The sequence below is a fragment of the Lissotriton helveticus genome, chromosome 10, assembly GCF_964261635.1.
Source record: "Lissotriton helveticus chromosome 10, aLisHel1.1, whole genome shotgun sequence".
Classification (NCBI taxonomy): Eukaryota; Metazoa; Chordata; class Amphibia; order Caudata; family Salamandridae; genus Lissotriton; species Lissotriton helveticus.
The window spans coordinates 241,254,613-241,279,499 of record NC_136071.1 but is presented as its reverse complement, the minus strand read 5'-3'; the positions used below and the strand labels follow the sequence as shown (position 1 = coordinate 241,279,499).

At 48.8% G+C, this 24,887-nt stretch overlaps 1 protein-coding gene across 3 annotated transcripts in view; it reads left to right on the top strand.

The window, feature by feature from the left end:
* Positions 1-24,887, top strand: part of MPRIP (myosin phosphatase Rho interacting protein) — an 845,921-nt gene that overhangs the window by 744,668 nt on the left and 76,366 nt on the right. For all 3 annotated transcript variants that reach the window (XM_078665226.1, XM_078665225.1, XM_078665227.1), the window contains one exon: positions 7,933-8,095. In XM_078665226.1, the coding sequence (XP_078521352.1) occupies positions 7,933-8,095 (163 nt within the window). The remainder of the gene's footprint in view (positions 1-7,932; positions 8,096-24,887) is intronic.

The window sequence follows — 24,887 nt, the reverse complement described above, 5'->3', positions numbered from 1 at the left end:
TTGCGTTTATGGCTCAAAGCCTAGGGGCGCAGACAGTTTGAAAGCCACTGACCACGCGCAAGAGTGTTGCACATGTAGGCCCACATGTCACATTCAGAGCAGAACAGCATCAGTGTGGGCCACACAGTGCCACCTTCCGGTGCTCAAAAATGCTGTAGAAAAGTATCCTAGCGTCTTGTCTGACATCTGGGTAATATTCAAAAAGTGAGGAACCTTCAGCTAGATAGATTCTATACCAGAAGGAGGGTTACCGAAGGTAAGTAACTTCTTTGATAATGCCATAACTGGTCAACACTGTATATTTGGCCTTAGTTTGTCTCGTTGGGAGGTTACCATGGTCCCTTTTATGGTTCAGGGCATTCACATACACTCTTATTTGACAGATAAAAGCACAGTTTCTGAAGGAATTGGTCAAAAACCCACGGATGGTGTGCAACATACTTCACAGCTTAGAATTTCCTTTAACATCAAAAAGTCTCATTTGATTTCTTGCCAAAGTCATCAGATTATTAGTGCTGTGCCGCACAGTTTGCTATTCCTTCCACCAACATACACACAGAGGCTGGTATATCCAACTACATACCTGGACATAATCATCTTGCTTTTTGTTGGTGTTAACTTGGTAGAGGTCTCGGGTTGAGTATCTGGAAATAACTTTCTCCGTTGATCTCTTTTAAAAAGTATAAAGCAGGGGTCTCCAACCTTTTCTGGAATACGAGCTACTTATGTTCAAAGAAAATCCTCCCAGGCTACTAATATTATTAAAGTTGTAATTGTTATTATATTACACTAAATTACATTAGTAGCCACTATAAGGAGTAGTTTCTGTCCTGTAACTCCAGTTCTGTAGTAGGGGTATCTCTGTTATAGTCATAATCTAGTGAATAGTCCCGCCCATGTGCGTGGACCCCGGAGCAATCAAAAATAATCTCTTACAGTGTCAAAAAATGCAGAAATGCATAGACACTTAAGAGAGAATTTAAAGACCGATAATGCAGCCAAAAAGGCTACACTGTCCAGTACTTCAACTAGAAATTCCACCACAAAATCCACAAAACAGCAAAGCCTGTACAGATTTCCCTTTGCTTAACAGCAAAATCCCTCAGAAATGATAGAGAGAAGAACCTGGACAGACAAGCCCCATAGGCTGCCATTATGTGGCTTAAATAGGATACTGTGCCTTTAAGGAACCTTCCAGAACCTTCTCCCAGTATCCCAGAATGCATAGCAGGTCCAACTTAGTTTCAGTTCTTTTTGAAGGCGTAAAAAACGCCAGACTTGTAGCATTATGTACATGAAAAAACTCTCCACCGGGGAGGCGGGAGGGCGCTTATGACTATAACAGAGATACCCCTACTACAGAACTGGAGTTACAGGACAGAAACTACTCCTTCTGTAGTAGGAGATCTCTGTGTATAGTCATAATCTAGTGAATAGAATGGCAAGCCCATCCCCACACCAAGCGGCGGTGGAGAAGAGAAAATTACGCCACTATTGTGCGAACAGATTCCGCAGCGAAGCCTGCCCAACCTGAGCGTCTGCCCTGGCATCAGTGTCCAGGCAGTAATGCTTAGCAAAGGTATGGACCGACTTCCAAGTGGCCGCCTTGCAGATCTCTGTGAAGGGAACATTACGAAGCATAGTCGTCGTGGCAGCTTTGCCTCTGGTGGAATGAGCCTTAGGTTTACCCCTAAGGTCTTATTAGCTTTGCAGTAACACAATTGTATGCAGGACACAATCCACCTCGAGATGGACTGTTTAGAGGTAGCAAGACCAGTCCTGACTGAGCCATAATTGATGAACAATTGGTCTGACCTACGAATATCTTTAGTCTTATCAAGATAAAACTTCAGCACCCTCCTCACATCCAGGGAATGTAAAGACCTTTCCGCTGGAGACGAAGGATTCTGAAAGAACGTAGGTAAAGTGATAGTCTGGTTGATATGAAAATCAGAAACAACCTTGGGAAGAAACTTAGGGTGAGTACGCATAACAACTTTAGCAGCATGAAATACAGTATAAGGTTCCTGGCAACACAATGCCTGAATCTCACTCACCCTGCGGGCCGATGTAATGGCCACGAGGAACGCCGCCTTCCAGGACAGGTGCTGCAACGAAGCCTTATGAATGGGTTCAAAAGGCTCCTTCATCAATCTGGACAGCACCACATTCAGGTCCCACGAAGGCGAAGGAAGCCTGACAGGAGGGAATACTTTCTTCAAGCCTTCCAAAAAATCTTTGATCACAGGGATCTGGAAAAAGGAAGTCTGTGAAGGGCCTTTCCTGTAGGCAGTCAAAGCAGCCAGATGAACCTTAATGGAATGAACATTAAGGCCCGACTGCGCCAGATGCAACAGATACGGAAGGATGACATCTTCCTTGCATGTCGTAGGGTCATAGTTCTTAGACTTGCACCAGATGCAAAACCTCTTCCACTTGTAAGCATAAGAAGTCCTAGTGGAAGGTCGCTTAGCCTCCTTCAGTATGTCCATACAATCCTCTGGGAGATTCAGATGGCCATATTGCACTATTTCAGGAGCCATGCCGCCAAACTCAAAGACGAGAGGTTGGGGTGCACCATCCGCCCTCCAAACTTCGTGAGAAGGTCCGGCCTGCACGGCAGCTTCATGTGAGGAAGGATAGACCGGTGAAGCAGGTCCGTGAACCACCACTGCCTGGGCCATTCCGGGGCAATCAGAATCATTCTCGCCCTGGAGTGGGACAGCTTGATGAGGACCGCCGGAATCAGGGGAATTGGTGGAAAAGCGTACAGAAAGCTGTTCGACCAGTTGATCCATAACGCGTTCCCCAGCGTCCCCGGCTGGTAGTACCTGGAGGCGAAGCCTCGGCATTTGCTGTTTTCGGCGGTGGCGAACAGATTGACGTCTGGAGTTCCCCACCTTGCGAAGACTTCTCCTAGAACTTCGTCGTTTATGACCCATTCGTGGTTTTCCTAAATGAGTCTGCTCAGTTCGTCTGCCTGAACATTCTGCACACCTGGCAGATGGGTAGCCGTTATCGACAGGCCTCGAGCCAGAAGCCAGTGCCAGATCGCCTGCGCCTCCTGCGACAGAGTGCGTGATCTCGAGCCCCCCTGCTTGTTGAGGTAATACATCGTTGTCGTGTTGTCCGTCTGAACAAGCAGCAAGTCGGTCTGAAAGGACGGATGAAAAGCTTTCAGTGCCAAGTGAACAGCTCTGAGTTCCAGGAAATTGATGTGGTACGTGGACTCCGTCTGGGACCACGTCCCTTGAATCTGCAGGTCTCCGGAGTGCGCTCCCCAGCCTCGGAGAGACGCATCCGTCACGATGGTCTGTGTGGGAATGTCCTTGTGGAAGGGAACACCTCTGAGAAGATTCTCCTTCGAGCACCACCACTTCAGAGACTGAAGAGCATGTAGAGACAGTCGTATCTTGTCGTCCCAGGATCCTCTCCTCTGGTCCCACTGATCCTCCAAGCACTCCTGCAGCGGTCTCATGTGCAGCCGCGCATGTGGCGTCAGGAAGATACACGAGGCCATCGATCCCAGCAGAGAAGACACCGTCCTCACCGTCGGAGATGGAGCGGACATGAGAGCCTGAGCCTTCCGAAGGAGTGATAAACGTCGCTCTTCCGAAGGAGACACGCTTGCTGACAGCGTATTGATGGAGGCTCCCAAGTACTGGATACACTGGACCGGAGTCGGGACAGACTTGGACATGTTGATGTGCAACCCCAGCTTGTTCAAGAGAACGCACGTCTTCTGGAAGTGTGCTTGAGCTTCCGAGAAGGAGGAGGCCTTGATCAACCAATCGTCCAGGTACGGGTAGACAAACACCTTGTTCTTTCTCAGGTGTGCTGCCACTACTGCCATGCATTTCGAGAATGTCCTGGGCGCAGACTTCAGCCCGAAGGGAAGCACCGTGTACTGATAGTGATTGGCGCCGACCTGAAAGCGCAGAAACTTCCTGTGTTTGCATGCAATTGGCACATGGAAGTATGCATCCTGTAGATCTATGGCACACATCCAGTCTCCTCGTTGCAACTGAGGATAGATCTGATGCAACGACAGCATGCGAAACATTTCTCTGCGAATCCACTTGTTCGCCTGTCGCAAGTCCAGAATGGGCCTGAACTCGTTCTTGTCCTTCTTGCGGACGAGAAAGAACCGAGAGTAAAGACCTCTTCCTCTTTGAGACAGAGGTACGTCCTCTATCGCCCTTTTCCTCAGTAGGATGTCTGCCTCCGCCTGGAGCTCGCGCAGCTGGTACTGCGAGCTGACCGGAGGGATCGATGGAGGAGGGCTGATGAACCGAAGACTGTATCCATTGCAAACAATATTCAGCACCCACTTGTCCTGAGTAATTTTTCTCCACTCTGCCAGAAAAAATTGAACACTTCCCCCCACCGGAGCGGGTAACGGACGAGGGGGAAGTAGCCGCTCAGGGTCGAGACCCGGCCGGGCCCTTGGTCGCGGTAGAGGACTGCTGAGCCCCTCTACCCCTCTGACGCTTCTGGAAGGGTCTTCTGTACGGCTGCTGTTGTTGCTGCTGCTGATGTTGTCCAGAAGGCTGACCCCTTCCACGACCCTGCGACCCGAACCGCCGTTGGAACTGGCGGTAGGGTTTCTTTTCCTTGGGCTTCTCCAAGCCCACCACCGTCAGGGTCTCCGCCTCGGCCTTCATCCTGGCCATTTCATCATCCGCGTGTTTCCCGAAGAGGGTATCTCCGGAAAACGGCAGATTCGCCACACGTTGTTGCGCTTCAGGCTTAAGCGACGTCAACCTGAGCCAAGCATGGCGTCTCTGGTTTATACCATGGCAGTATCCATGCGCGGACAGCAGGGAGATATCTGCCGCGGCACTGATGGCCTGGTTAGAGACCAGCATCCCCTCCTGGACGATCTCCATGAAGTCCTCTCTGCGGTCGCGAGGAACGAGGTCCGCAAACTGCTCCATCGAGTCCCACAGTGAACGGTCATATCGTCCCAACAGAGCCGAATCACTGGCGGCCTTCATCGTTGTGGAGGACGTCCCACACTCCTTCCGTCCAGCAGAGTCAATCCAGCGGCTCTCCTTATCAGGAGGCACCGTGGATGCAGGGGAGGTGGCATGGAGCTTCTGAGCCGCTGTCACGATCACCGAATCCGGTGTCGGGTCCTTTCTCAAGAAAGCTGGGTCCGACTCTGGAGCTCTGTATTTCTTGATGAGCCTGGAAGGCGCAGACTTCACCACCGCCGGTGTCAGGAAGAGCTGTTCAACAGGCTCAAGGAGCCCCGGCACCAAAGGTAGTAGGGGGCGAGACAGGTGTTTCTTATGTAATGTCTCAAAGATCACAGAAGTTGAAGGCGTAGGAGCTGTAACCTTGATCCCCAACTTCGCCGCCCCACGCAGGAGAACCTCCTGAAACGTGCCAATGTCATCTATTGGGGACACCCTAGTCTCCGGTGAATCAGATAACGTTGGCGAGTAGGAACGAGTCCCCGAGGCAGAACGGGACCGGGACCTATGCCTCCTATGGCGATGCCTGGATCTCGATGAAGACCCGCGTCCACTCCTAGATCTGTCTCGTCTACCCGAGCGAGACCTAGATCTCTTGGGTCTGGGCCTGTCCGTAGGCCTCCCCGGTTCAGACGCCTTAGGCTTCGACTTAGGAGTCTTCTTCGGGGGTGTCGGGTACTTGGGCATCGACACCGATCTCGGCGGAACCGGTGGAGGAGGCGTAACCGGAACCGGGACCTTCGGAGCCGGTAGGGGAGGCAACGGGGGAGGGGTCGGAGCCCTCGGAGGTGGACCCCTGGGCAAAGGAGGCGGAGTAGGCTTCTTCGGGGTATACACCACGGAATACGCCGTTCCCGGCGAGCCATCACCATGTCCAGACTGTGGGGAGCCCCCCACAGTCCTGGGCCTGTCCTTACGACCTCCTGACGCCGAAGACCGGTGTCCAGACATCGAACGCGAGCCCTTCGACGGCGATCGGCCCTTCGGCGTCGACCGTTCCACACTCCTCGACGTCGACCGGTGTCTATGCCTCGACGTCGACCCCGACCAGATGGATGAACCTCGAAATCTCGACGACGGGCGATGGCGCCTCGACGGCGACCTCGACCTCTTGGAACGTATCGACGCCGACCTCTTAGACCGTCTCGACGTCGATCTCTTAGACCGTCTCGACGTCGACTTCTTCGGCGCCGGAGACCTCTCCCGTCTCGACGGCGACCCTGACGACGAGGATCCCCTCGACGACGATGACTTCGACGGCGAACGGCGGTGTCGCCTCGACGGCGAGCGCCGACGCCGGGTCCTCCGATGTCGTCCACTCGACGTCGACGACGAGGAAATCGACACCGGCTTCTACGGCGGCCTGTACACGTCCCTCGACGTCGACGGGCGACGTTTGCTCAACCCAGAGCCCTGGGGAGACCGGGAACTGGCCGTGGACCTTCCTCTCGACGTCGTGGTCATAGCAACTGACCTAGACGGAGATATTGGACGAGAGCTGGGCTTCCTGCCCCTGGGGAGCCCCCCAGAGGCCTCCGTATGGGCAGAAGGAGCCCCTCCTGACCCACCTCGAGCCTTCAATCTTCTTTCTTCAAGTCCCTGAAGTCTGATTTTTCTCCTGTCCTTCAGGGTCCTTCCAGAGAAGCCTCTGCAGATCACACAATCCTCAGGGATGTGGGAAGAGGGAAGGCAGAGGATACAGACCTCATGGGGGTCTGATTTGGCCTTCTTCCTGGAGCACTCGGGGCACTTGTCAAATAATGCAGGCATTATGGACCGTAAAAAGAGTGCAGAACCCTAGAAGAAAGTCACCAAAGCACTTTAAAAGCACAAAAATCGATTTTAGTGAAAAAACACCAACAAAACCCTTGAAAAGGGAGAGCTCAATGCTCCAGGGTCCTGCTTGCAGGAGCCGGAAAAAAGAACTGAAACTAAGTTGGACCTGCTATGCATTCTGGGATACTGGGAGAAGGTTCTGGAAGGTTCCTTAAAGGCACAGTATCCTATTTAAGCCACATAATGGCAGCATATGGGGCTTGTCTGTCCAGGTTCTTCTCTCTATCATTTCTGAGGGATTTTGCTGTTAAGCAAAGGAAATCTGTACAGGCTTTGCTGTTTTGTGGATTTTGTGGTGGAATTTCTAGTTGAAGTACTGGACAGTGTAGCCTTTTTGGCTGCATTATCTGTCTTTAAATTCTCTCTTAAGTGTCTATGCATTTCTGCATTTTTTGACACTAAGAGATTATTTTTGATTGCTCCTGGGTCCACGCACATGGGCGGGACTATTCACTAGATTATGACTATACACAGAGATCCCCTACTACAGAATCAAAGGTTACCACCAGTGATTAGTTCAGTGCATCAGGCACTTGTTGCTAGCAGTAAAGTAAAGATGCTTTGTCAAAGTGGAATGCCTCTACATGGGAAATGCATAGATGCAAGCCCCTGGTTTTGTGTTAATAATGTTAGTATTTAATCTCTCCAACACAGTTTGATTTTTCTCACTCAATTATCAGCTTAAAATTTATTTTGGAAATTCAACCATTCTTCTCCACACATCAGCTTATGAGTCCTGAAAATACACACATTTCCGTCTGAAATACTTGCTTTCCAAGTTTGGTATACATATATTAAATTAACCAAGCACAAGCTTCATATTCAGTTGTTTTCGGCTGCACGCAGGAGAGCTACTTCCAGGTAGCTGGAGAGCTATTAGTAGCTCACGAGCTACTCGTTGGAGAAGCCTGGTATAAAGTGATAGAATTCTTTTGAGGAAGCTTACTATAGTCCTGATTGCCATGCAGATATTCTGAACCCGTTCGGCTGTAGGGAGATCAATAACAAAAAGTACAATAATTACGGTGCAGATGATCATAACTTTCTTAGCTTTTGCAAAGATAGAATATGCTTAGTGTACGAATGCTTATAACTCTCCCTTTATTTTCTCCGCTAGGATAAAAAATATGCCAGCGATAAATATAAAGATATGTACACAGAGCTGAGTATTGTTAAAGCCAAGGCTGATTGTGATATCAGCAGGTTAAAAGAACAGTTAAAGGCAGCTACAGAAGTACTTGGAGAGAAGTCTCCAGAGAATACCACTGTGTCCGGTTACGGTCAGTCTTCTTCATACTTGTATCTGTCCATTGCTGTTCTTAAAATGTTGTGCCAGAGTGTTCAGTTGTATTACGAAAAATGTATGTGTTTTAAACTTGCACACAATTGGATATTTTTTTTTAATTTACATTTGGAGAAAGAGTTATCACAGTAGTTGTACAAACATAGCGTAAGTGTTATTACCATCTGCTATTGTCAAGGAATTTGTTCCTTACAGCTGGTTACATTGTATTTCTATCTATGGTCCCTGTAAAGGAAACTTCTCTGAGCATGTCCAGGCCCATTACAAAGTAGGTGGTGTCCAGTACAAAGTAAATCTCCCCAAAAGAAGAATATCAGTGATTATTCACTAAATCTGACAGAAACTTCTAGGCGCAGTTCCTTACCTTAGATTTACTCCGGGCGTCGGACTGGACCTTGGAATTTTTTTGTGAGCAGTACCCCATTTTATCAATCGTTTTTGAAGTTTACCTCCTGGTGCGTCGAGGAATGTCTTTGTGCATGTTGGGTTATAGGCCCTGCTGTGCCTGTCACCAACCGATGGACCTACACCTCGTTTGACTGAGGTGTCTAAAGCACAACCACAACACCAAGGCGATTACTGGGCCATGGCTTTGAGGGAGTGGTCCCTGAAGCTGCTAGCACCTGGCATGCAACTCCACGGAAGGCGAGTTCCCGGGATTATTCGCAAAGCCTGAAGTCCTCCTCCGTCCCATTCTAAGTCCTCTGGACTCTTGCGTAGGAGGCACAAAAAGAGGAGCAAGAAGTTGAAGTTGAAGCATTCTTCGACTTCTTCTCGTCCATTGGCCGACGAGACTAGGAAGCTTCCGTGTTGTAGGCCTCGTTCTCCAGGACCGTGCCTGGCCCGAGACAGCGCTATCCTGAATATCCAATGGCCTGTGCGACCCATGCCCAATTGAAAGAGTTCTATGAGGTCATGTGTCTCATATGTGGGCGGCCTGACCCTGTTGGTGCTCTTTCAGGCCACAAGAGTTCGTAAGGGCCCTATCTGGTACCGTACTGGTGTCTCTGGACTCTGCTCCGGTGGGCCCCCTGGTATCTATTCCTGGGATCCAGACCAATTCCAGTTGTGCCATCTCGACCTTCCCTAGTGCCGGTCCCGATGCGCCCTGTTATTACTGCGCCCCATGTGGGGCACCCTTCTCATTTCAGCCCTGACTCCGACAAAGAGCAGGAGGACGCTGGCAGGGGACTTATTTCTATTAGTCAGCCCTCGGAAAGACTGGCAGGGGTCGCTGAACCGTTAAGAATAGCAGCCCTATGAAGAAGAATAGAGTGTGGACTGCTGTGACGATCTGAGTGAGGCCAGCGGCCTGGATACATCTCCAGATACTGGTGAGCTTTCTCCCCTTACTGTGGCCATGGAGGAGCTATCTACCTACTCAATGGTTGTGCAGAGGGCACTGAGGTCCTTGACCTTCAGCTACCCATGGTGGCAGTCAAGACGAATCTCTTGGCAGAGGGGCTGCAGCTGGGAGTCTCCATGTCGAAACCTTTATCCTATTCAATGACGCTGTCACTTACATCCTGTTGGGTACCTAGTCCAAACCCAGGACAGAGGCTCCTGTGAATAGGACGATGGCCAGCTACCATTACCCTCGCTCCAGAGGACCGAAGTTCAACACCCTAACCCTGAAAGCTTAGTGCTCCAAGCCTCCACCTCCCATAGCGCTTTCGTTACCGCTCCTCTGGATAGGGAATCCAAGAGGCTGGGTTTATTTGGAAAGAAGATGTTTTCTTCCACCAACCTGGCACAGCAGTCCATGAACACAGCATGCCTTTGGGGCCGTTATTCCCACACTTTGTGGGATACTGTTGCACAAGTGCTCCCACAAGTCCCGGTGGAGGCCTGGGCTGTACTCTCCCGAGCTGTCACCGATGGGAGGGACTCGGCGAAGTTCACTATTCAATGCAAACTTGACATGACAGACTCACAGGGCAAAGCTGTTTCCACGACAGAGGCCTTAGATGCCACGCCTGGCTGAGGATGACTGGCTTTTCAGGGGATGGCCAAGCTTTCCTTATGGACGTGCCCTTTGATGGCACCCGTCTCTTCGGAGACCAGGCAGATTCGGCGCTCGTGCTTGAGCTCTCATGCTATGGCCAGGTCCATAGGCCTCTCTGCTGCCCCATCTCCACCTCAATCCTCCTTTCGTGGACAATTCAACATGCTTCCTTTTGGCCTTATCAGTGCCCCTCGGATGTTTACCAAGGTGATTGCGGTGGTTGCGTCTCATCTGCGGAGGTCAGGGATGACAGTCTTCCCCTACCTCAACGACTGGCTGCTGAAGGCGGGCTGGCCCCAGTCTGTCGTCTCCCATCTCCAGACTATGAGAGACCTCCTGCTGTCTCTGGGGTTCACTATCAACATGCCAAAGTCACACCTGACTCCCTCTCAGACGCTTCCTTTCATCAATGCTGTCCAGGACATAGTGCAGTTTCGGGCTTATCCTCCAAAGTGGTGAGTCTAGACTATTTATACAGATATATCAGTCTCTATCCTGACTCTGAGGCTGCTAGGCCTCATGGGCTCTAGCAAGACATATGTCCGATGGCATATGCTGGCTTTGCAGTGGGACCTGAAGATTAAATGGGCGCAGCATCAGGGGAATGTCTCCGACTTGGTCCAGATCTTCGTGGTAACTACACAGGATCTGCAGTGGTGGCTGATCAACCACAATTGGGTAAAGGCAGATATCACAGTGGTGACCGATGTGTAACTCCTGGGATGGGACGGCCATCTGGGAAAGGTGGAAATTAGAGGACTCTGATCTCGGATTCCACATCAGCATGCTGGAGCTCCAGGCGATCCGACTGGCATTGCAAGGCTTTCTACTCTCCGTCAAGAAAAGGCTGGTGCAAGTGTTCATGGACAACACCACCGTCATGTGATACTGCAACAAACAGGGCAGTGTGGAGTCCTGGACCCTTTGTCAAGACACCCGCGCTGGAATGTTCAATGGCTGAAACTCCAGGGCATTTTCTCTAATGGTTCAACATATGACAGGTTCTCTGAACGCCAGAGCGGACAAACACAACCAATGATGCCTAGCGGATCAGGAATAGCGTCTCCATCCAGAGGTGGTGTAGGTCTTTCAGCACTGGGGAGAGCCTTGGTTAGATTTGTTCGCCACCATTCAGACTGTGCAATATCACCAGTGTGCGCTGGAGTTTCAAAGGCGCACTCGCTTGGAGTTGCTTTTTGTCTCGAGTGGAGCTCAGGCATGCTTTCCGTCAATACCACTCCTACCAAGAGTTCTCAAGAAGATCAAGAACGACCGGGCCCAAGTCATTCTTGTGGCTCTGGACTGGGCACAGAGAGTCTAGTACCCGGAGCTTCTGAGCATGGCCATCATCCTCCAATCAGGGTCTTCTGTCACAGCAGAAGGGCAAGGTTCCCCACCTGAACCTGTCCACTCTCTACCTTCTTGCGTGGAGATTGAGCGGCGACAGTTAACAGCTGTCGACCTTCCTCATGAAGTCTGTAATGCCAGCTTGGCAGGCCAGTCGTCCCTCCGGAAAAAGTTTGTGGCATGGTGTGAAGAAAAATCTGTTGATCTCCTTTCTGAGGTTCTGCTTTTCGTTCTTTCTCTTGCCTAGCGGAGCTCTTCTCTGGGCACTGTTAAAGACTATCTCTCTGCCATTTCTGTTTTCATCCGGTTGCCTGATAAACCCTTTGTTCAAGTCCCCTATTGTACATAGGTTCCTCAAGGGTCTTACTCATCTCGTCCCTCCTTCACCATTAATTATGCCGCAGTGGGACCTTAACTAGGTTTTAACTTTTTTTGATGTGCACTCCATTTGAGGCTCCACACAATTGTCCCCTCAAGCGTTTCACCTTGAAAACAGCCTTCCTTGTTGCAATTACATCTGCCCGCAGAGCAAGCGAACTGCAGGTCTAATCATCTAAGCCCCCTTCCCTCTCTGTCGATCCTGACAAAGTGGTGCTTGGCACAAGGGCCTCCTTTCTGCCAAAAGTAGTCTCCCCTTTTCATGTAGGCCAATCTATCACCATGCCTACCTTTTATGCTCCTTCACATCCCACCAAGGAAGAGGAGCAACTCCCAACGTCTGGACCCAAAAAGAGTGTTGTTGTTCTACCTTAACTGCACACAAGCGTTCTGGATGGACACCCAACTCTTCGTGTGGTATGTTGGTGCAAAGACAGGTCAGGCTGTGCAGAAGCAGACCATCTCCATATGGGTCATGCTCTGCATCAAAATTTGCTATGCACTGGCCAAGAAGCAACTTCCTGAAGGTTTGTGGGCTCATTCCACCAGAGCTTAAGCAGCAACCAATGTGTTAGCATGTGGAGTTCTGGTCCTGGATATCTGCCAGGTAGTCACATGGGCTTTTCTGCATGCGTTCACTAAACATTACTGTCTGGACAGTAGGGTCTGCAGGGATGGACACTTTGCCCCTTCGGTCCTGCAGTACTTTCTCATATGAAATTGATTTGCGGACCCACCTCCGGGGATGGTTTTGCATGGCTATCCATTCTAGGGGAAGGAATCTGCGGCTAGAAGATGAACAAGTTACTTACCTTTGAGAACGCCTTATCTGATAGAGACTATATCTAGCGGCAAATTCCTTACCGACCCGCCCATCCCCCTCGCTCTGCGAACAGATTTCTGAGGACAGGGATAACCCCTTTCAGGGCCCTAGTTTTGACACACCAATGGTCCCTGTTCTTCAGGCGCTGCGCTTCTGGTGCGGAAAGTCGTGAAAAGTAACCAACATAAGCACACCTGGGTGGAGACTATATAGATACCACAACGTCATTTCCGGCGCTGACAATGGATGCGGAGCAGGCCGGCGCGCAAGGGTACTGCTCACGAAAAATCTTCTGGATTCATCTGAAGCCTGGGGGAATTCTAAGGTAAGGAATATGCAGCTAGATATATTCTCTACAAGACAAGGCGTTACCAAATAACTTGTTCATTTGTTTTAATATGTTGTAATGCAGCAACATGTTGATCTGTGTCTGCTTCACAGCATTGGAATGTCTATTAGATGGTTTTGCGAGGTAATCTTAATGGCCAAAAGCATGGCAAGTTGGTGTCCGATAGTCCACAGCAGAAGATGGTCTAGGATCAAGTCTTATCCATGTATGTGTGATAGTTTCATATTTGCTCACTTTCATTTCACTGCAGAGGTCTCACAGGGACTGGTGGTGGGCAGGGAGAGAATGAAATCTGTTTATGGTCTATTTTTTCGACAAAGCATAAGTCTTCCTAATTGATCTGCCAGAAAGTGTCTGTCTTTACACCTAATTTCTCACAGCAACACACATTCACTTTACTGATATTCATATGTTTTGAATTATCTCTGCGACTCTTTTGTAGAGCGAGAAACTCACAGACGACACGTTTTTAAAAGTTGTCTGCAGGACGATAACTAAATGTTCTTACTTTTTTCTTTAAAGGAACAACCAATTAAAGTAACCAATTTAAATGTACAGGGAAGCATGGGTGGCTCTACTATAAAGTCTCCTTTTAAAAATAAAGAATAGCTGAAAAGACTTCTGCTCCTCTAGAGACAGCAGCTCCACTGTGCTACAATGCACAGCACTGACAGAAAAGGCTGTTGAAACTGAGAAGTAGAGTCTTGAGCCGTAGGAGTTTATCATGTCATTAGTACCAAGAGCTTTGATAGAGCTGTTTAATTTCAGTGAAGATTAACTGTGCAAATAGTACTCGCTATCACTGAACCTTCATTTTTTTGTCATAAACATTGATTAGAATGGCAAATTAATTCTAGATCTCAGCAAAGGAATTAGTGGAATTCTAAAAATTCCCAAGGGATAAATAGCTGGTGCCCAAATCTGTTGTAACAAGCTACCAGTTAGTTTGGGTAAGAATATGACAGACATTAGTCACAATAGTAAATATATGTGGCAAATATTAGAACAATCCAGGAAGATCCAAGTCCGCCTAAAAAAGCATGGTTGCAGTTGGAAATCAAAACGTAACATAAGATTGGTAGCTTTAAGAGAGAGGTAGCTTGTAGGGAGAAGATATTGTTCATTTGGGGAACTCTGGATTCTGCTCTCCCTTCTTCATAACTCAATAATTACTTGGGCTCCAAAAGCAGGACCGCGAACATTTTATAACTGAATGCTGCCACTCTATGAATCCTGCCTTACCCATCCTCACCAATTTTCTTCACCCAGACCTTTTTTTATTACCAGACAGATCGGAAGGCGTGGCTTCTTGTGACCTTCATTCGGGTGAGGCTGTACTTTTTTCACTGTTTCCCTTTCCTTGAAGTGCCATTTTGTTTCATTTATTGGTTATTTAAAATAAAGAATTGGCTAACAAAATCATGAAAACATGTCCCTCCTTCCTCACAGGCTGTACACAACTGGCTTCAAGCAGTGATTGTATGTTGCAATAGTTTGTGGAGTCTGATCTACACATCCTGTGTGTCGTCTTTAGAGACGTACAGAAGAAAAAATAACATTTGAAAAAAACAGAAGGTGTTCAATTTATGTAATAGGGATTTGGTGCTGGGAACAGTCTCCAAGGTGGTAACACCATTTCATACTGGTAAAATGGTTGCCTCCCAGGTATCAAAGAAGCTGTCTCCCACCCATTTGAGAGCGGTATTCTCTGGATGAAATTTCAAGGCGAAAAGGAACCTTCCTCCTGATAGATACACTATCTTTTCGTGATTAGCGTGTGTCACGATGCAATGATCACAGAATATTTTTGTCTCTCTTAACCTTCACATCACTATTCTCTTATCACCAGTCCTTTACTCCACCATTGTTTTTGGAGAAGTGGTTCCACCGTTTTATTTGCACACTGCAAATCTGGTCAGAATATCAGAGGCAATATTATCCTTCGTAAAGTCATTCTACTTTCTGATGAAACTGACTCTGAATAGCAAGGTAAAAATTCCTTTCCTTAATACTGAGCAAGAACCTGGAACGCAACATTTATTTGATGAACCATGCTGTTGAGCACTGCACTGAAAACTAAGTTTGATGTCGATACTCATTCAATCAGTTACACTGAATCCTACAAAAAAGTTTTATGCTATCACGACCAAAGATGGTGATAGTATATCTTCCACCATTCTGTTTTTTGAGGTTCAGTTCTGCACTAGTCAAAACCTAAATGAACATTTAGATCCTGATTACAAATGCTTGGCTGAATTCTGATCCCTGTGCAGCAGAAGTCTGCACAGGATCAGATTGCCAAAGTGTTGCATCCTTGCTGTTTTTCTGATGCTTATTTTGGCAAGTCATACATTTGTGGAAATTCATTGGAGAAAATGTCCAGAACAAAATAAAAAACATTTCTGTCACTTAAATGCATTTTCTGCATTTTATTGGTCCTTTCCAAGTGAGAAAGAAGTATGTACCACCCCTGGCAAATACTTTGCACCACGGTAGTGCCATTTACCTGGTGCTATATTCAGCTTACTTGTAATTGGGGTCTAATTCTTCGATTTAACAGTTCATACTGACTTGGAATAGGCTTAATTCTGACCCATTTATGTATAGAGTTTCGGACAGTAAATATAAGACACTTAAAGGTGAGCCATTCATTTTCAGGTGTCATTTGTCTGCTCTAGCTGTTGTTGCTAAAGCAGAACTTCGTAAGGTGAAATGTCCTGAATATTCTTCTTCCTGGAACCCCAAGATTTAAAATTTGACTTGAATGCTTCTCACTTGGGCATCAGCCAAGGCATGTCACAGCTTGAACAATTCAGATACCTTTGCAGGCATTTTGCTTCTAGATTCAGCAGATCGAATCCCTTTTTGGTTGTCGGAGGCAAAGAAAGCCTTTTTACAGCTGCTGCAAATAAAGCCTTGTGGGGGATGGCACTAGATCTAAAACCATCAACAACTCTGAGTGCAGGCAATGTCAGTTCTGCTTACAGTCTTCCTCTTTGCACTCTGGCAGCCGGGACATTATGCTAAACTTAACTCTTGACCATAAAACCTTGTATTCTTGGTCTGTGGAGGAGGTCTGGCAATAGTGCACAACTGGAGTTGTATAATTAAACCAATGTTGAGGTGTATACCATGTGTTCTTTCAAAATTCTAACTCCCAGCAAATGTTTTGTGTGTTCACACTTCCTCAGACCTATTGTTACTTCAGTAAAACTAGAGTACTGTATATGCAATGGATTAATCTCTCCGCATTTTTGAAAACCCAGGATACAGTCTGTCTCCAAGAAGGATTAGTATGATATCTGAGCACTGAATGTTGAACATTCTGTACTGTGTTATACTGTATCATAGGTCCTTGAGTTTCACTGGCAGTGGTAGCTTTTCAGTTAATCCCTGTATCTGAATTTGAGTCTGTACCAGGATCCACAGGATTGTTATAGGAAGTCACATGCTAAAGTCCTTTTTTTGGTGAACTCAGGAGGGAGGTAAGCTCACAATTTCAGTCTCTGATGCACTAAATCATGATAACCATAGAATGATCACAGACAGCTGGGGTACATATTGCAAGAACCTTGAGACTCGCAGGCTTGGTTCAGAATGGAGGACTTTGTATGAGTTATCTGATAGAGACATCTAGCCACAGATTCCTTAACTTGAAATATCTGCCCAGGCGTCAGACTGGATCTGGAAAATCTTTTTCCCCAGCAATACCTTTGTTTGCAGGGAGGCGGCATCGCCCGGCTCCGTCCTGATGTCGTCCACGGAAATGACGTCAATGGAGCCATATAAGCCCCTCCCGGTGGCTGACGTCAGTTTTTCTTCTTTTCCGCGTCCTAATGCGGATCAGGGAAAGTGATACCTCTGGCCTGTTTTTGTTATCTTCAGGCCTTCTCAGCGCCTTTTAGCGTCAAGGAACAGTGTTTTCAATGCCTGCGGGCTTCAAGCCGTGTTGGTCCTGCTCGCAACAGATGTCAGCGATGGACCCTCACGAAATCTGTATGTGGTGCTTAGGTGAGCATCATGACTCCGTGAAGTGCGAAGTTTACCGCTAGCTGCTTTCAAATCCCTGCGGGAACGCCGTATGAAGCTACTGTCTGCCCGGATGTCCCAAACGGACCCCTCGTGACACATTTCTCCTTCTCCAGTGGAGACGTCCACGCGGTGCCAGTCCTTACAGGAGGACGCTCCTGTTCGGTGCAGGTCCCGGGACCGTCGCCATCATTCGCCTACCTCAGGTAAGCACAAACGGAAGTAGTCGGCTTCGAGTCGACATCACTTCGGCGCCCGCGGCTCCCGGTCTTTGCCGGACTCAGGCCCACAGGAGTCAGACCCCGCATATCCCCCGTTTCCGGGTGCTGGGGCGACTCGACCTCAGATGGAGGACTACTGCAGGGACCTGCAGTCCTTTCTTGCTTTGCCCCCCTCCCTGGCGTGCCTTTGGGGGGTGGTAGGGACTCAGGTCGGGACTCTGCCGGCCGGTTTACTCTCGGCTCTGACCGAGTGCCCTAACTCCATCTACGGAGTCGCCACAAAGTCGGGACACGCCCCGGAGGGGCATCTCACGACATCTAGCCTTTCCACAGCACTGTCACACAGCCTTCCGAGGCTCCCTGCAGCATTGCTGGAGGTGGCTGCGGCGCGGTGCACGACACCGCTTCGGCGCACTCTCTCCCCGCAGGTTTCCACCTCGGGGGATGTTGAGTCGACGCCGGTCCGACTCCGGCCGGTCGAGGCCTTTTCGGAGGTAGTAGACGCCAGCTCAACTCGGACTGTCAAGGCCTTTTGGGAGGTCGCCGACGCCGGCTCGACTCGGACGGTCAAGGCCCTTTCGAGATCCCCGACGCCGGCTCTACTCAAACCGTCAACATCTTTTTGGAGGTCGCCGATGCCAGCTTGACTCGGACCGTCGAGGCCTTTTCAAAGCTCGCCGACGCTTGCTCCACTCAGCCAGTCGAGGCCTTTTCGGAGGTCGCCGACTCTGGCTCCACGTCGCCTCGACGCCGGTACCATCTCCTGCTTTATTGGTGGAGGATGTGGTCCCAATGGATTCCCCACCCCCTGAGTGATTTCAACGCTCTCAGTGGGGCATTGGCCTACTCCTCCTTTTGCTGAGCCTCAGTTAGGTGGCCGGATTAGCTTGCGTCCGTCACCTACTGATCACTTGCTGTTACCGCCTCGCAGGGCCATGGAGGCTAGTGGGACGTTTGTCAGGGCTGTTTGCAGGGCTGCAGACATTTTGAGGATGTTGGATCTTGTCCAGCAGGGCGCAGGGGACAAGGAGCCATTGTTGCCATCTGCAGAGTCATTATTTGACATCCTTCTCAGGACGTGGGCGAGGCCCTCTACGGGGCACCCCGTGGATCGTGTGTGGCACATCGCCATCGCCCAGCTCCTGAGGACCCCGCCTGTTTGACCCTCCATCCTGGGGCTGGAGGACTTGTGATTCAGGCAGCTCTCTCTACCACTCCTGTTCCATTGCATTCTCCCACTCGGGAGTCTCGGTGATTGGAGTCATGTGGCCGCGATGTGTTTGTATCCGCCAGCTTCGGACTCCGGGCCCTAAACACGTGTGTGTTTTTGCTCTGGCTAGATTTGCCCTTTGGGACTCTGTCGAGGAGCTCCTACCCTCCTTGCTCGAGAGCTCTCATGCCGATCTGGGCCACCTGGTCCGTGATGACCATGATATGGCGCAATTTTTTTATTCGGTCTGCCATGGACACTACTGACTCCGTGGGTCGGGCTATGGCCAGCTCTGTTTCAATGTGCCGCCATGCGTGGTTGCGCGATGGCATTTTGCCAGAGCATTTTCAGGAGCGGCTTAGAGATCTACCATTTGATGGGGCCACTCTTTTTTACGCCCATGCTGATTCGGTGGTCATGCGCCTCCTGTCTGTTTGATTGTCTCCCCAGGTTTTAATTCCTCATGGAGGATTTTTGGTTTCATGACGGTGCCGTCACTTTCTTTTCTGTTACCTGTTACGGGTTACAGATGTTCTGGGTTGTGTGGCTGTTCAGCTGTGTTATTTCCTTATTCTGGTACAGCTGGTTAAGCTGTGTTTACCTTTCTTTTGAGCCTCTGCACACAAGCGTATCTCAAGAGGGACCCTTCTTTTGGAGGGTTGTGCCTTACCCTGTGTGGGGTATTTGTTGGCTGTTATATTGCTACTCTTCCTTACCCAGGAAGTGTTGCCACACGTTGACTCTTCCTACCATTGTAGGATGTCTCCTCTGGTGAGGTCCATGGGGTTGGTTTCTCTCCGGGGGTTACAATTTGTTGTCTACGGTTGACCCTAAGTACATCCCCGCCTCAGAAGGGACCTCCTTCCCTGCTGTTTCGTTGGAGTTTTGTCACGCCTGTTTTATCCTGGTGTGTTCTTGCAGCCTTGCTGTGCACGTCTTGCCTGTCTACAGGTGGACATGCGCCCCTGGGGGGGCAGGTCCCTCTGTTCCGGTTCGGACAGTCTCTTCTATATTCTGTGAATACTTGCCGTATTGGTGCACACAGATTGTGCTCTACGTCTTTTCTTGTTGCTCATGCACTGTCGGGGTTCTTGCCTAGGGCAAGAGGAGTTCCCGCCGGCTCTGTCTCAGCTGTGTGTTGCCTCCTACCCCACTTCCATAGCAAGGTATTTGGTCCCTTGCTTCTTGCAGGACAGGGGGTCCGGTTTGTCCGCTCCTGCCCTGTGCATATTTCTTAGTTCTTCAAGGAGTGACTCTTGCAGATAACTTTCTGCCACCTGATCTGTGATCCACCCCGGCTGTTTCTCGGGGTATGGGTTCTTGCTCGCATTTGTAGCACTGGTGACGAGCTCCCCACCAGCTGTTTTTCTGGGTGTGAGATCATACTCCCATTCAGGAGCTTGTTTAGGTAGCATTACTGTGCATGTATTCTTCTCGACATTGTCCTTGTTGGTAGATGGTGTCAGTCTATGGCGGTGTATGCTTTTTGGCGAAAGGCTTCTGTCTGTGCCTTCTCTCACTCCTTTACTGGCAGTATTGCGGTTTATGTTTCCGCCTGCCTCCCGGGAGACCAGGTTTCTTCCCCCTTGGGATCTGTTGCTTTTTCTGCGTTTTGTAACTGTTATGCCGCACTCTGGTACAGTTTGAGCGACTCCCCTGTTCAGGGTTTCGTCACTTCCTGTAGGTGTGGCAACATTCCTGTCTCTTTGTGTATATGGCGTAATTCTACACGCCACTGGGGCGCTTGCATACTAGGTTATTTTTTTGCCCTGGTATCAGGCCTTCTCGCTCTCTCTCTCTCTCCTTCAGGATAGAGTCCTCTGTGTGTTCCTGGCTTTGCAGGTTATCCCCTCACAGTGGTACCTTTGGTACATTAGGCTGCATGCCTACCTACTGCGCTTTTGCTCAATGGTGACTCTTCTGTCTCTGTTGGCACTAGACTCTGGGTTCAGCCCTGCCACTGTTGTCACATGTTCTAGGGGGTACACATTTGATGTGTGTTTTTTCTACACACACGGGCCTCCTGTTGTGGCTCCTATTCTTACCCGGACAGTCTTCCGACTGTCCCCTGTTTTCATTTTGACATCCACTGTGGTGTAGGTTCAGGCGGTATGCTCTATCGTTGTCATGTTGTTTTGCCCCTTTGGGGCTTCGTTCCTCATGGATCATAGGGACCTGTGCTGGGATCCTTCTTTGAAGGAGTCACTGCATTGTTTCTTACGTTGTTATGTTATGTTATGTTAACAGTTCTTGTATCGCGCATGAATCACCCAGGGGCATCTCAGCGCTTTACCTGGAAGGAAAACCGACAAAGGGGAAAAAGGCGGGGGGAGGAGCATCAGAACATCCAAGTTTTTAGTTGTTTCCTGAAGGATAAGTAATTTGTGGATTCCCGCAGCATTAAAGGAAGCCAATTCCAATATTTAGGTGCTACAAACGAGAACGCTCTGCCGCCTGTGCGGGTGAGTCGAATCCGGGGAATGTTCAAAAGGGCTAGGGAATTGGATCTCAGATTACATTCACTCGAATGCTTAAAGAGCTTATTTCTGAGGTAAACTGGACCTTCGCCTCTAAGAGCTTTAAAGGACAGACAGCAGATCTTAAAAACAGAGCGCTTTTGAATTGGCAACCAGTGTAGCTATTTTAGAAGCGGGTAAGATGGAGTTCCAGGGGGACAGTCCAAGACCATTCTGGCCGCCGTATTCTGTATTACCTGTAGTTTGGATAGGGCCGTGGTTCCAACCTCTGCCAGTAAGGCATTGCCATAATCCAGCCTACTTTCTATCATCGCCTGCACTACGATTCTCCGATGTTCTAGGGGATGATTCTACGCAGTAGACGTAGATTGTAATAGCCCGAGCCTGTGATGTTCTTTATGTTGTCCTTCATATCGAGCTTGGCATCCAATTGGATTCCTAAGCTTTTTACGGAGGTGGAAGGTTTTGGGGCGTCACCCAATTTGGGGGGGCCACCAATCGGCAGTCCAGAGATGTGCGGATTTCCCTAGGAACATTAGCTCTGTTTTTCCCGGGTTCAGCTGTAGAGACTGCTCCCTCATCCAATTTGCGATTGCCAGCATACTGTCCATGAAGCGCTGTTTCTCATTCAGGATGTTATTGCCAATTGGAAACAGTAGCTGCGTATCGTCAGCATAGGAGATAATCTCAAAGCCGAAGGATTGGATGAGTTTTGCCAAGGGGGATAGATAAATATTAAATAGGGTGGGGCTCAGACACGATCCCTGTGGCACCCCCTTGTCCAGCAGGAATTTCCTTTTTGAGACAAATGGTCCTAACATAGTGGTTTGCCATCTGTCGCTTAGGAAATCTTTCAGCCACTGTAGGGCGGTGCCTCCAATGCCACACTCGCCTAGTCTCTCCGCCAGCCTTTGGTGGGATATCTTATCAAAGGCCGCGGAGAGATCTAAGAGGATCAGGACTGCAGAGCCGCCGGCATCGAGGGTGCGTCTTAGCGAGTCGGTGACCACCAGTGTTGCAGTTTCAGTACTGAACCCTGGCCGGAAGCCTGACTGGGAGGGGTCCAGCAGATCATTTGCTTCCAGATATTGACTGAGCTGGATGTTTATATTAGATTCCAGCAATTTCCCCAATAAAGGGAGCAGGGATATCGGTCGGTAATTACTTAGCTCCAGTGGGTCTGCGGTAGGTTTCTTCAAAATAGGCCGCACGGAAGCCTCTTTCCAGGCCCTAGGAATGAGGCCTGTCTCAATAGATACATTGAAAATTTGTTGGATAACAGGAGCACATACAGAGGACACGAGAGCCATTGTACTGGGTGGGCAGATATCCTGCGGAGAGCCTGATTTAGCAACTGCTAGCTGTTTCGTTGTCTCCGCAAGTGAAATGTGGTTAAAGTGGTTGAGCGAAGCTCTGTTAGGTGTGGGGAAATTATCCGACTTTTCATTTGCTTGGATCTTGTTAGTGTCCTGGTCCGAAAAATTGGAGTAGATTTTTTTCAATTTTTTCATGAAGAAAATATGCTATGGAATCACATAAATCCTGTGACTCTGCTGGTGATATACTGAGGGTGAGGAGAAATCTCTGACAATGTTAAAAAGAGCTTTGGTCGAGTTTTTTGACTTTTCAATTTGATTTTGGATATAGGAACATCAAGCCTTTTTTATTTCTTGATGACAGTGAGCTAGAGCGGCTTTATACGTTGTCCTGTCTCCTAATAGTTTTCCCTTCCTCCACTTCCTCTCTAGTGCTCTGCATGTTGTTCTTAGAGACCTAAGCTCATCTGAGTACCATGGGGCTGAGGGTCCCCTTGGTGACAAAGACGCCTTTTTTTGTGGGATCACTATGTCCAGAGTTTTTGTTAAGGCTAGATTAAAACTATCTAGCATGGCTGAGGGGTCTTGATCCATCTGTTCCATTATTATGGATTGGTCGATAAAAGGTTTGGCAAAGCTATCCATCGTCAGCTTGTGCCAAGGTCTTTTATATTTTCCTCGTTGGTATAGGGGATTGACCTTTCTAGTTCTGTATTTCCTTTCACGTGTGTCTGGACGAGAGAGGTCTAACACTGTACTGGATGGATTTTGGGGTCTTTGCCATCCCTTGTTCATGTTCCTTACGGAGTTTTCCTGGGTCTCATGTCAGTTGCCCTGGCATTGCGGTTTCCATAGTGTTTCATTAGCCTCTTGACTTATATGTTCGACTGGAATTTGGTGGTTGTTTCGCAGACCCTCCTCCTATGGGGTATGGCTTTGGCATCTATTCGAAGTTAAGGAATCTGCGACTAGATGTTTCTATCAGTTGGTAGAGTTACTTACCTTCGGTAACGATATATCTGGTAGAGACACAGTCTAGTCGCAGATTCCTTAACGCCCTCCCATCCTCCCCGCTCTGCGAAGGCCTTTTCATATGGTGTTTTTCCACTTAGCCCCACTTTCTGGTAGCCTCAGTCTTCCAGAGGTGTGTTCTACGTGGGGCCCTTTGGACTCCCCTCTGTACTAGTGTTTGGTTGTTGGCGTGTTCCCGCACCTTCCTTTGGTGCAGGGGGTGTGGTTCGGCTTTCAAGCCCTTTGACTCTCCACTCTGTCCATGTTTTAAGGTGGTTCAGGTCTATACTTTGTACTACCTTCTCATGTTGTTCCACCTGTGCTCCTCACGCGTGGAGTTATTCTGTTTTTAATTCCCTCCCACCGCCCACACCTATACCTCCTTCTTTCTCTGGCAGTCGGTTGGGTTGGCTTCTCTTTGGTGCTACAGTCCTTCAATCTCTGGAGGGTGTGTGTAGTGAACTTTCTAGTAGTCGTTCACTTCTAGTAAGTTATCTTGCAACATGTTGCTTCAATATTGTGGTTCTTTTAATTTACCCTCCTGTGGTGACAAGCTGTGCCTGGCTTGTCATATCTTTTGTGCCGCAGTCGTTGCCCCCTCGAGGTGAGGCACTTCTTGGCAATTTGTTGGGCCCTTGCTCGCAGCAAGTACTCTGTGGGCTCCCTTCAGTCCCTCCGGGTACTTTTTCAATGATTTTGTTCTTTTTTACCACACACTGTTCCTATGCTATCGCAGTTTTTTGCACGGCTCCGCGTTGTGGCGCGGAAAAGTTTCCTGTAGAAAACTGATGTCAGCTCGCCAGGAGGGGCTTATATGGCTCTATTTATGTCACTTCCGTGGACGACGTAAGGACGGAGGCGAGCAATGCCGCCTCCCGGCGTGCAGAGGTATTGCTGGGGAAGAAAGATTTTCCGGATCCAGTCTGACGCCTCGGGAGATATTCTAAGTTAAGGAATCTGCGGCTAGACTGTGTCTCTACCAGATATATTGTTACTGAAGGTAAGTAACTCTTCCGCCAGAAGCTCAAGACCATCTTTTTGGCCTTGGAATCTCCTTCCTCATGTCAGTTTTAAAGTTGTTGCTACCATAGTTTATTTAAACAAACAGGCAAAACACTGCATCAAGTTCTCTTTGGCTCATCAAGACACTACATGGGACTGCAACCTCGAAAACAACATCCTTCGTATTGCATTTTATCAAGAGAAGTAGACAAATATAAAGAAATGCTGGGTAGCATTTGTCATAGGACTTGGAATCAGATTTGTTGCTGAGAGTCACTGAAGACAGATATTGTATGTATCCATGACTGATATCTGCTTGCAAAGAGTGCAACATGGTTACAGACTGTTGTGTGGAGTGGGTGGGGTGCGTAGCCGCGGGAATTTGGTATTAAATCTCTGCACACTTTCAAAAGTTTTTTTACAAAGTTGTTAAAAGAAAACAAAAAATAGTAGAAGTGAAGCCCTGGATCTGGTGCAGAAAGAGGAAATTACATCAGCACGCAAATGTGGCTCTTGTTCACATCTCCATGTTATGTACAGAGTCACAACAGAGACCGATGGGTCCACCAGACAGCGTGCAAAAATTATTGTAAAGAGTTTA